Source organism: Equus asinus, chromosome 8, assembly GCF_041296235.1.
Source record: "Equus asinus isolate D_3611 breed Donkey chromosome 8, EquAss-T2T_v2, whole genome shotgun sequence".
Classification (NCBI taxonomy): Eukaryota; Metazoa; Chordata; class Mammalia; order Perissodactyla; family Equidae; genus Equus; species Equus asinus.
Window position 1 is genome coordinate 88,398,725 of NC_091797.1, and position 12,647 is coordinate 88,411,371.

Genomic DNA, 12,647 nt, shown 5'->3' on the forward strand with positions numbered 1-12,647 from the left:
TCAAGCGGGCCTCATCGTCCGCCTCCCCCCAGGGGGCCAGCTTATCTGGGGTAATTCATTTAATGTGCCGCCTGGCACACAACCGGTGCTCAATTCGTGTTGGTGGTTTCATGGTGATCATTAACACCGGCTTCCCCAGGGCCCGGCGCTTCATAGGTTGAAGGACCTCCCTCTTGCAGCCGGCCCATGTGTAACTCAGAACCTGGAGGCCCGGGTTCCGTGCCAGGAGCAGGGCCTGTCTGCCGTGCCCCGAGGCTGGCTGCACCAGGCCCTGACAGGTTTACCAGAGTGCTGGGAAGCTGGTGCCAGAGGAGGGGGAGGAGTCAGCTGGGTGCCCGAAGGGCGTGGGAGGCACAGTTACCCTCCTGGGAAAACGGGGAGAGGACGTGTCAGCCGGCCCTGCAGGTTTACTGCAGGGACCACATGAATGCTAATGGCTGGGGCGGGGGTGGAGGGAGGGTTGCCGTGCAGCAGCCGGAGGTGGACCTGAGGCTGTCTCCATCCCAGGGATGCGGTGCGCTCTGGACCTCTCTTTCTGGCTTTCCTTGCCTCCTGGTTTGGGGGGCTGCCCTTGGCGTTTACATCCTTTGGCACGGCCCCCCGTTGTGAAATAAGCCTTGGGCTCTGAGGCCAGCCTTGCGACCGGTATCCACTCAGCCAGCTGCCCTTCCTTGCGGCCTCCCGGCTGTGAAACTGGGGTACGACTGGAGCGTGGGCGAGGGCAGACTCCCTGAATCACTGTCTCTCCCGAACTCCTTCATCAGAGGCTATTCCTTCAGGTCCAGCTAAAAAAATCCCACCCACCCGCAGGTCCCTCCACTCGGCTTCACGTTCTGCTGGTTTGTTTGCTCACTTATTTATCGTGCATTTCCAGAAAGCTGCTGCGTGCCACGTCCACCCGTAGGTGTTTTACATGCGCCGTCTCCTTTAATCCTACGAATCTTTTGAGGCAGGTCTCAGTGAACTCAGTTTGCCCGTGAAGAAACTGAGCTTTCAGAGGTGAAGTGGCTTGTCAAAGACACCACAACCACTATGTTTACTTCGAAGACTTTTGTGCATTTAACCAATTTGCACCAAACTCCCTGGATCCATTAGGAATGCTTTTGCCTGCATCTAACAGAAACCGTAACTAACAGTGGCTTAAACAGTACCTTATTATTCTTTACATAACAACAACAACGAAAATCCAGAGGAGGGCGGTTCCGAGTTAGTGCAGTGGCTCAGCTGTGTCATCAAGATCTTTTCCGTGCCTCTGTCCTTCAAGTATTGCTTGTGACCTCATGGTCTCAAGATGGTTGCCTTGGCTCCAGGCATCATGTTTTTGTTCCAAGTAGGAAGAAGGGGAGCACCGTAAGCTGCATGTGCCTATTCTATCAGCAAAGAAAAAGCCTCTCCAGAAGTCTTCTGGCCATTGCACCTTATGTCTCTTTGGTCAGAACTGGATCACATGGCCACTCCTAGCTGCAATGGAAGCCAGGAGAGCTAGTCTCTGGTTCATTAGCCTTAAGAAGGGGAGCTGCCTGGAAGCTGGCATCTGCATTTTCTGACTCCAATACTATATTCTTTCCATTTTACTGGTGATTTCCAGCCTCATGGCCTTTTGCCATATCCACATAACCCCTGTACCGTTATTTTATTGTCAATTTTTTTGCTTTTTTGAAAGTTAAATAACTTTTTAAAGGAATCTTTAAGAAAAATCTCTATTTCAAATTGAAAACCAGTTTCACTTTTCTTAAAAAATAATAGTAAATTTAAATACAATGAAAGTAAAATAATATTTTAAAGTCCTTTGCTGCCTCTGATGGTCTGAGCTGGGGTTGTCTCTTCTTGATTAAAGTGGGACATTAGTGGATAATGGAGACGTGGGCGTTTGAGTCGGAGTGGCACCAGCACGGACCGTCTCGGGGAGGCCGGGGGAAGGCTCCCGTGAGCAGCAGATGGGAAACAGTTGTCATACAGTGTCCTTCACGGCGCCTTAATGCTGGGCCTGGATGCCACAGCATCCAGAGTACCTGAAACTATCCTGTGTCCCACATGGGCTGCCTCCCCTCTCTGGGGAGCCCAACAGTCTCCCATTTGGTCTTCTCTGTGTCAGGCATCAAGTCGACTCTGGGAAGGGGAACCTGGAACGGAGGGGTCTGGACCCTGGGTGGGGTGGAGTGAGGGGGTTGTAGATCTTGTAAGAACCTCAGGCTTATCTCTAATATGTGACATCTTGATCAGCAAATTGCCAAGGCAGTTTGGAAGTCTCTTTGGCCTGGGAAAGCCACAGAGGCTTCCTGGAAGAGGTGTCCTTTATTTATTTATTTATTCGCTTTTTTCTTCTTCTCCCCAAAGAACCCCTGTACATAGTTGTGTATTTTTTCTGTCCTTCTAGTTGTGGCATGTGGGACGCCGCCTCAGCATGGCCTGATGAGCGGTGCTGTGTCCGCGCCCAGGATCTGAACTGGCAAAACCCTGGGCCGCCGAAGCAGAGCGCGCGAACTTAACCACTCAGCCACGGGGCCAACCCCAAGAGGTGTCCTTTAAACTGCCCTAAAAGCATGGGTGGGATTTGGGCAAGCGGAAATTGTGCTGTGGGTAAAGGGCTCTGCATGGAGAAGGAGTAAATGAAAAAGACACTCCCATCCGGGGACCCAGTTGGGAATCTGGCAGTGTAGGCAGGGCCTGCCGTATAGACCAGATTAGTTAGCTTGGGGCGGGCCTTGAATACCTTTGCCCAAGCGATGGACGGTGAGAGCCGTTCATTTCAGAGCCGGGGAGCAGCGTGATCAGCTCTTCCCAGGGTCTGAGCTTTGCGCAGAAAGCAGCCTTGGAGCCAAAATAAGCTAATTCCTCCGAAAATCTGTTTGTACTTGGAGGGAAGTACTGATATTTTTTCTGAAATGCAGTCTGCGTTTCTCAGCCTCCCCAAAGAGAGCGCGTGGTGCTCACGCTTTTCTGAGTCCAGCGTTGTGCCGTGCCTTGTAGTGAACTGAGCTCTGAGGCTGAGACTCCTCTGCTGTGAGCATCAGCTCCGGGGCTGGGCCTTCCTTCCTGCCCGCTCTGCCAGTGCCGGGCCGGGCCCAGACTCACCTCGAGCTGTTCTCATCGCCTTTGCAAACCTTACAGTCGAGTTTGCGATGATCCTGCCTTAAACGAGAAGCCAGGAGAGCTCCCGGGGAGGGCACGGCAGCCAGGGCTGGTTTACTGCTCCTGACACATCTTTATGGGGTCGGCCCCAGGGGAGCGGTGGAGGACTCTGACCTCAGAAGCTTTGAATTCAGTCAGCACGAGATGTGTTTGCCTTACGTGGGAGGGTCCGGGCCTTCACATCTAAAAGCTCTAAAAAAGGCGTACCCCTCTTTGAACCAGCCAGCCCACTTCTAAGCAAAATTTGTCTTGGGAAAATAATTGCTTGTGGGTGTTCATTTCGGCGTTGGTTTTAATGGTGCATAACTGGAAACAACGTAAAGATCCAGTAGTGGGGGATGGATTAGCTAAGCATGAGAGCTGCATTTAATAGAAAACTACAAAAGCATTCGAAATGACTGGAGAGGTGGTGCAGCTACGGATGTGAAAGATGTTTATGACATATTTTGAAATTAAACAAGAAGCAGCAGGTTCCTAAGTAGCATGCCTGATCTGATTCCATTTGAGGGTTTTTTTTTAAAGATTGGCCCTGAGCTAACATCTGTTGCCGGTCTTTTTTCCTTCTTCTTCTTCTCCCCAAAGCCCCCGAGTGCATAGTTGTATATTTTTAGGTGTGGGTCCTTCTAGTTGTGGCATGTGGGATGCTGCCTCAGCATGGCCTGATGAGTGGTGCCATGTCCGCGCCCAGGATCCGAACCGGTGAAACCCTGGGCCGCTGAAGCGGAGCGTGTGAACTTAACCACTCGGCCACGGGGCTGGCCCCTTCAATCTAGTTTTGACAACTTTCCAGTTACATTGGAAATGCGCAAGTCGGTGCGAGTCAGAATGCTCATAGTGGCTGTTGGCTCTGAATGGTGGAATTTAGGATTATTACAAACATTTTTGCTCATCTATATTTTTGAGTTTTTCTGTTGTTGTTATGTGGAGCACCTGAAAGGATCTAGTGAAAGGGCGGGAGTCGGCTAGAATAGTGTAAGAGCTTTCGATACTGTAAAGAGGGGAGTGTCACATCCTCGGTGGAGTCCGGTGTCCCAGGGGACTCAGTTTTCCCCATTCCAGAGCAGACGTCTGCAGACTCTTTCTATAACAGGCCAGAAAGTAAATATTTTAGGCCCTCTGGGCTAAACAGCCTCTGTGGCAATTACTCAACTCTGTCTTAATATCTTGGGAAGAAGCTATGGGTAATCTGTGTAAATAAATGGGCGTGGCCGTGTTTCAATAAAACTTTATGTACACAAATGAGCGGGGGGGGCCGGATGTGGCCTGCTGACTATAGTTTGCGTATCCCTGATCTAGAGAAAAACAAACCAACAAAAAAGCAGCTTGATTAATGGTTTCAGTGAGTGTGTTAGCCAGTCCAGAAATAGCCTAAATGGTAGGAAGGAACAGGCCAATGAAAATTTGAAAAGGCGGATGTTTAAATAGAGGCATTGAGATAAGTGGTAATATTCTTTCTGCGGATCAGCACTTGCACCTGGATGAGGGGTGTTGGGCTGAAGTTGGGGCCTGGATTGTGCTTTGGGGCGTCTAAAATGCAGATTAGCACGTTAAAGGCTCTGAAAAGTCTTGCCGGAAGGAGGCTAGTTTCCAGTTGTTGGACCCGGCGTTCTCCAAACGCTGTCGGTAAACCACAAAACCCTCCTGTGGGTGTGAACGTGTCCTGCCTGCATCTGATGGTCCAGGGAAAAGTTGGGAAAAGCCCCTCGGACGGTTCCTCTGGATTCCAGAGCTCAGAATGTCAGATGTGCTGAACTTGAACGCATTCCAGCTCGAAATTTACACAGAGGTCAAGACTATGCCGATTAAGGCAATTCTTACAGAAACTGTGCGCGGTCTGCAGGAATCGTGGCTCTCACTACTTCTGCCAACGGGGGATTAAGAGCTGGATTTAGGCCCCCAACCATCCTTTGCTGAGCACCGGCTGTTGAGAGGGAATCACAGGTGACCAGGAGAGTTAAAACCCGCGTCTCAGAATGCGAAAAGCTGGGCTCCGTGGAAGACGAGCCAAGTGCAACAGGGAGAAGTGGACGGCGCAGACCCGGTGAGTCTGGGGGTGACTGAGCCAAATCCGAATCACAGAATCTCTAAAATCACGGAATTTAGTGACCCTTTGTTTAGGCTCTTGTTTTGTCGGTGCGGAAACTGAGGCCCAGAGCGAGGGAGGGATTCGACCAAGCTCTCACTGCGAGTGCGTGGAGGAACTGAGACCAACGCTAGAGTGAGGGACCTACTGTGTGATCGTTTTTATGAAATATCCCGAAATGGCAGATCCCTGGAGGCAGAAAGCAGATTGGTGGTGCCTGAGGCTGGGGGAGGGGAGAAGGGGGAGGGACTGCTAACGGGCACGGGGTTTCCTTTGGGGCCATAAATTTGGAACTAGAGAGAGGTGATGGTTGTACAACATGGTGCGTTTACTAAGTGCCACTGCCGTGTACGCTTTGAAATGGTGGAAATGGTGAATTTCATGCTATGTGTATTATGTTGTGTTAATTCAAGTGAACAAAAGCGCACAATTTTTTTTTCTTAAAGATTGGCCCCTGAGCGAATAACTGTTGCCAATTTTATTTATTTATCTTTTCCTTTTTCTCCCCAAAGCCCCCAGTATATAGTTGTATATCCTAGTTGTGAGTGCCTCTGGTTGTGGCATGCGGGATGCCGCCTCAGCGTGGCCTGATGAGTGGTGCCACGTCCGTGCCCAGGATCTGAACCAGCGAAACCCTGAGCCACCGAAGCAGAGTGCGCGAACTTAACTACTTGGCCACGGGGCCGGCCCCAAAGTACACAATTTTTAGAAAATTGTGCCTCTTGGACTTTTCACCAAGATCCCCTCATGTTGCCCCAAGAAGGGTAAACAGACAGGCTCACGCTGGAGGACTGTGTTTCTCCCGTACCTTTGGGCCTTGGCTCATGCTGATTCCCCCGCTGGCCCTGACCTCCTCCTCTGCTTGGCTGACTCCTCCCAGTCTCCGCTCAGACATCACCTCTTCCAGGAAGCCATCCCTGACTACTCCACTCCTCCTCTGGGCTTTTACAGCCTCACTTTCTGTCCCCACCAGGGCGCCCCTGAATTTTGTGGTGTTTGACTTCTACCTCCTCCGCTAGACCGTGTCACCCACTGGGATCAGCAGTGGGGTCTTCCTGCTTCCCACTGTGTTACCAGTGAGGGGGGGTGGGGGGCATGGCCCAGTGTGGACTGTGATGGCTTTTAATGGAGATCTGCCATCAGCTGAGTCAAATGGTGATTAGAGCCTAAGCATTAGGTTTTGTTTACATTTGTTTTTAGTTTCTTGCTTTTTGTTTATTGTGGTCAAATACACACAGTGTAAAATTAATCATCTTAACTATTTTTAAGTGTCCAGTTCATTGGCATTAAGTACATTCCCGCTGTTTTGTGACCATCGCCAGCATCCATCTCTAGGACTTTTCCATCCTCTTATACTGAAGCTCTGTCCCCATGAAACACTGACCCCCCGTTCCCCCTCCGCCAGCCCCGGGCAACCACCATTCTACTTTCTGTCTCTATAAAGTTGACTCCTCTAGGGACCTTGTATAAGTGGCGTCATACACTTGGGTCCTTCCGTGACTGGCTTATTGCGCTTAGCATAGTGTCCTCAAGGTTCACACAAGTTGTCTCATATATTGGTACGTCATTCCTTTTCAAGGCTGAATAATATTCCATTGTGTGGATGGACCACATTTGGTTTATCCATCATCCATTGATAGACATCTGGGTTGTTCCCAGCTTTTGGCTGTTGTGGATGATATCGCTTTGGACATCGGTGTGCAAGTATGTGTTCGAGTCTCTGCTCCTGGTTCTTTGGGGTATATAGCTAGGAGCGGGATTCCTGGGTCATGTGGCGGTCTTGTGTCTAGTTTTTGAGGATCTGCCGCACTGGTTTCCTCTGGTGCGGCACCATTTTATATTCCCACCAACGGTGCGCAGGGCTTCCAATGTGTCCACGTCCTCACCAACACTTGTCGTGTGTGTTTTTTTGGTAGTAGCCATCCTGATGGGCGCGAAGCGTCCTTTACATCTGTGCATCATAAAAAAACAACTGTTCTAGGTAGAAATCTGACAGAGAGGGAGGGTGGGGTCAACGTAACTCCAGCCACCCACGGGCTGCTCCCTCCACACCTCCAGCCTCGGTCTCCTCCTCTGTAAGATGGGGTTCGTGACAGGAGCTGCCTCATTGTTAATGAGGCCATCCTTGTCAAGCACGTAGCACCCTGCCTGGCACACGGTATCTGCTTCGTAGATAATAGTTTTTTTGTTTTTTTGAGGAAGATCAGCCCTGAGCTAACATCTGCTGCCACTCTTCCTCTTTTTTGCTGAGGGAGACTGGCCCTGAGCTAACATTGTGCCCATCTTCCTCTACTTTATACGTGGGACACCTACCACGGCATGGCTTTTGCCAAGTGGTGCCATGTCCGCACCCGGGAACTGAACTGGTGAACCCTGGGCTGCTGAAGCGGAATGTGCGCCCTTAACCACTGGGCCACTGGGCTGGCCCCGATAATAGTTATTTTTGTTCTTAGCATTCAAAAGCTCTGAAAGTGGGCAGGAGAGAAAGTTTGTACCTCCATGTTTTGAAGCGGTGGAGAGAGCACAGCTCAGAGGGAACTTCTGGTACTGAGGCTCAAAAAGAAAACTGTTTGCACAAACAACATTAATGGAAACAAAAAGGAATTTTAAAATGAAAGGGAATGTTAAAATTTACGAACAATTCCATCCCAGGTCCCCGACACTTTTTGTTTTCCTTTGTCCCTGTTCTCTTCCAAGACCTTGACTGTTTGTGTCAACAATTTTTTTGTCAACTGTTTTTGTCACAGCCTTGAGTACAACAAGATGTCCCACTGCCACCGTTTTCCCAACAGATTATTGTAAGCGCTTTTCGCTTCCGTGCGCAGACCTCCCACCCTCACCTTCAGAGATGCAGGCCAGCCCCTCCCTGTGGCTGAGAGACTTTCTCCTTTCGTGGAGAGAGTGGGTTATTGCTCGGTGTTTGCTATTCTAGCCACAACAACCATCTTTTCCGATCGCAGACTCAGGCCGTGGGGCGTGAGGGGCCTTTATGACCCTTGGGGCGTTCTGGGCATGCTGGGAACTGGAGGTCTCGTCTGCCTGCCAATGTTGCAACCTTTGGGACATTTCAAATGGCTTATGAGTCCTGAGTTTTTTCCAATAAGGGTTATCACCAGGTTAAATCCAGGGTGCGTCGTTGCTGCTGCTGGATAGATAACACTGCAGTGGACATCTTTGCGTGTATGACTTTCCCTTCTTTTCGATTCCTTCGTAGGATAGGTTTTTAGAAGTGAGATTACAGGGTCAAACATAAGAGAGTGTTTTGGGGGGAGGTATGTGGCGGAGAAAACACTTGATTTGTCGTCAGAAGATTTCAATTCCAGCTCTTGCCCTCGCCAGCATGTCATTGAGCTCATTTTCTGAACAGGGTTTTTCTCATCGGTAGACTGGTGGTAACACAAGGTTGTTGAGAGTATTAAATGAGAGAAGACAGAAGCTGCCCAGAGTCACATAGCATGGTGCCCAGCTCTTGATAGAGCCTCAGAAATTATCACTTGCAAGGGAATATTGCCAAATTGCTTTTATAGCTTCCATCGTCCCTGGGCGCCGGTGAGCATGTCAATTTTCCCGCACCCACGCCTGCGTTGGATATTATTATTTTCTTCTTTCAGGATGCTCTCCTTTCAGGTAATTTTGCACACTGACTTTGTGTCCAGTGTGGTGTCAGACCCCGGGGATACAGCTGTGAGCCGGACCCAGGAGCCTCCTGGCCAGGAGCTCCCAGTCCAGAGCAGGAAGTAGAGGCGGTGATCACTGCTGGGCGAGGGAGAAGCAGCAGGAGTGAGAGTCCAGAGCCCAGAGACACCTGAACCTGCCCCGGGGCCATCAGGGAAGGCTTCCTGGAGGAGGTGGTGGCCCTGGCGCTGAGACTTGAGGGATGAATAGAGAGTAGCCAGGCAGTGTGGGCATGGCAGTGCAGAGGCGTGAAGGCGAGGAAGAGAACAGCGTGTCTCGTGACCTGTCTGGGGTCCATTGTGCTGGAGTAAATGAGTGCGTGTGAGAGACAGACAGACAGACAGATGGATGAGGGTGTGTGTCAATCATTAGACTGAAGCTGGAGAGATGAAGAGGATCCAGATCCGGCTGGGCCTCCAGGAAGGAGCGTCACATCTTTATCCAGAGGGCGGTGGGGACGCACGCACGGGCTTGGAGCCAGGGAGGGACGTGGTGGTGCCTGTCGATCGCAGACTCACTCTGGCTGCTGCTGGGAGAGTGAATGTCCCTTCTCGGGCTGCCGCTGTGGCACAGTGGTTAAGTGCGCACGCTCCGCTTGGTGGCCCAGGGTTTGCCGGTTTGGATCCCAGGCATGGACCTAGGCAGGACTCATCAGCCACGCTGTGGCAGCCGTCTCACATACAAAATAGAGGAAGACTGGCACAGATGTTAGCTCAGGGCCAATCTTCCTCATCAAAAAAAAAGTCCCTTCTCAGTGATGTTTTCCTGCCACTCCCTCCTTTATGGTCACTTACCTAACATTCTCTATCTTGCTTAGTTAGGTTGTTTCTTGTCTGTTCCCATCATCCTGATTGTCAGCTCTATGGGAACAGGGCTGTCTACATGTTTTGTTCACTGCTGTGTCCCCGTCACCTGGCCCAGTGCCTGGTACTCGGTGGGTGCTCAGTAATTGTGGAATGAATGAATGAATGAATGAGTGAGTGAGCCAGGGCCACAGCCGTGGAACGGAGGGAGAGGACGCATCCCCTGCAGTAACCTGGGACCCTGGGCCCTTTCCGTCTGGGGCCTGTGGGTGGAGGCACCGCCTGCGTCGGCGGCAGCCTGCTCTTCCGCGAGGACACGGCGTGCACTGGGCCCTTCGCACAGCCCATCACCCAGGATGGGTGCGCAGAGCTGGGAGCCCAGGTCACGCTCTGGAAGACACCTGCGGGAAGGTGTCAGGACTGGCTCGCCCCCCTCACCAGATGGTGGCCTTCCCAGGAGACGGTACCCAGAGCTGGCTGAGGGAACGCCTGGTGAGCGCCCAGCTCAGATTTCTGGGCGTAATGATGAAGGACCAGCAGCAGCTGTTGGAATGAATCAGTGCCTCTGAGTTGAAGTGCGAAGCTGCCAAACTGTTGGGTTTTGAATGGAAATGTTTCTCTTGCCTTCTCGCTGCGTGGTTCTCTCGGATTCCCCGGGAGACGGTGAGCTCCGTGGCTGCGCCCCCCAGCACCCAGCACGGAGCCTGGATTGTGGAAGGAAGGTCAGAAGGCGGGAGAAATGCATGCTCTGGAATGACTCTGTCTGATTTCAGAAATTATTGGTCTTGCTGATTCCCTGCCCCCAGAGAATGGTTTTCCCTGCATGAAATTGTAGGAAATGGGAATTTGAAACTTTGCAGATCAGCTCAGGGAGATCAAGCCGATCGAGCAGGTTCTGCGACAACAGATCCCCAGCTGTGGCGACCCCCACGGCTTGAGGACAGACGGACATCCTCTGTCTCCTGCTCTGTTGCAGCCCCTGCCCTCCCAGATCAGCCTTGCTCCCTGCCTGCCCCCTGTGCCGACCTCCATAATGGTTAATACAGATGAAACTGGAGATGGCTCACGCTCGGTCCCCGTCTCTCTTTAGGGATCTCTTGTTTACCTGGCTGTGGCCACAGTGCTAATAAATTTAAAAAGAGCGAGCGCGGCCACCCTCAGAAGAAATAGGAGCTGGCCTCCGTGTGAGTGGGCTTCTGAAATGTTTTGGAAGAGACTAACATCTCTTAAATTAACCATGACATATGTGATGCATTTAAAGTAAGGTTTCCAAGCATATATTTCCGTCGGTTTCCTTATATTTTACAACAGGTTAAATGAAAACCTGAGAATCATGGGTTTCTAGGTTTGGGAAGGACTTCAGAATAGGATTTAGCTGTCCACGGGGGTGGTTGAAAAACTTCTTTCTTGTCTCTTGTTCGTTCATTTATTAGTTGATGCATCGACTCGTTCGTGCAGCCATATTCACATGCCAGCTATTTGCCAGGCGTTTTCAACGGAAATGGGAGAGGAAGCCCGAGCTATAAAGGGCATTGCAGATAACAGAGACGCTGCTCTGGCTAGGAGGGTGCGGACAAGAAAGCCGTCTGTCTCTGTCCTTGCCTGTTTCCTTGCTCGCAATATGGCCACTGAAGTGGGTCCAGGGATCCCAAAGTGGGGCGACATTTGTGTGCCACTGATCCTGAGTCAGCAACCGTCTTCTTGGCGACTCTTCCTAGGGAAATCCACACAGAGCCGCGTTCATTCCACGTTCGGGCAGACGAGCTGGTGTGACAGTGTGGGGTCAGTGTCACAGCGAGTATCCGACAGCGGGGCTCCATCCTGTGGTCCATGAAACCGGTGGGCCCTCTTGGTGGGGTAGGTGGGGTGAGCTTCCAGCTCAGCTCTTCACAGCTCTTTGGTTTTGTCATCCCGTAGCAGTTGACCTATGGCCACTCCAGAGCTTGCCAGAGCCAGAGGAACGCATCTGATGTCCTAGACGGCTTAGTGCTGTGACACTCATGGCACCTGTACTTATTCAGAAGCTTAGAAGAGTGGGGCACGGGCCCAGGAGAATCTCTCTTCCTTCATTTATTTATCCACACAATAATTATTTATTTGGTGCTATTGTATGCGAGGCCACTGTACTAGCTACTGGGGCTTTGCAGTGCCTCTGGGGGCTTACCGTGGAGAGGGAAAGGCTGATGTCAACTGAAGGATAATGTAACTGTGTAGCTGTGATGTGTCCTGCCCTGTATCTGTGGGGCTCCCTGGGCGTGTAAGAGGGAGAGTCCTAGGTTAGCGGGGGGGTGGAGATATCTGAGCCCTGATCTTAGGGGTGGGCCTGTGTCTGTGTGTGAGCGAGAGAGGTATCCCAGAGAGCATGTGCAAAGGCCCTGAGGAAGCATGTGAGGACCTCCAAGAGATGCAACGTCCCGATACTGCTGAGCAGGGGAACCAGGAGAAACAGCTCCTGAATTAGCCAGCACTTTGAGCGCTCAGAAATCCCCTCCTCCAAGCCGAGGGTGTCTGCCGGGACCACTACTCCCAATTCTAGGCAGTTAATCCTCCTGTTCCTGCGCCCCCACGTCACCCTTTACAAACCGTGATGTTTGTTGCCCCGTGTTGTAATTGCTCATGTGTGTTTCTCAGACTGTGAGTTCCCTGAAGGCAGGGGATAGTCCTTGTTGCTCTTTGTGCACACAGTAGGTGCTCAATAAACGTGCATTGGAGGAACAGGGGAGATTTTTATTGAGCACCTACTGTGGACTCGGCACTCTCTCTGCGCACGTGTATGTATCAGGCGACCAAATCGAAAAGCCGAAAGGAGCGTGAGTTTTACAAGCGGGAGGAGATGCCAGCCGATGCAGTTGGAGCTCGAAAGCTTTGGCGCCGTCTGTGCACAGACTGCCGGAGCTCGGGAACCGAGGCTGTCGCCCTGTGTCTCCCCAGACCTGCCGACGCTCAGCCTGCTG

At 51.5% G+C, this 12,647-nt stretch overlaps 1 protein-coding gene across 3 annotated transcripts in view; it reads left to right on the forward strand.

Moving 5' to 3' along the window:
* KIAA1671 (KIAA1671 ortholog) overlaps positions 1 to 12,647 on the forward strand; it is a 179,994-nt gene that overhangs the window by 39,378 nt on the left and 127,969 nt on the right. For 2 of the 3 annotated variants that reach the window (XM_070516283.1, XM_014857865.3), the window contains exon 1: positions 4,589 to 5,173. The exons of the other annotated variant lie outside the window; for it this stretch is intronic. In XM_070516283.1, the coding sequence (XP_070372384.1) occupies positions 5,106 to 5,173 (68 nt within the window). In that variant the 5' untranslated portion in view covers positions 4,589 to 5,105. Of the gene's footprint in view, positions 1 to 4,588; positions 5,174 to 12,647 lie in introns of those variants that run through there. 3 annotated transcript variants of the gene reach the window in all.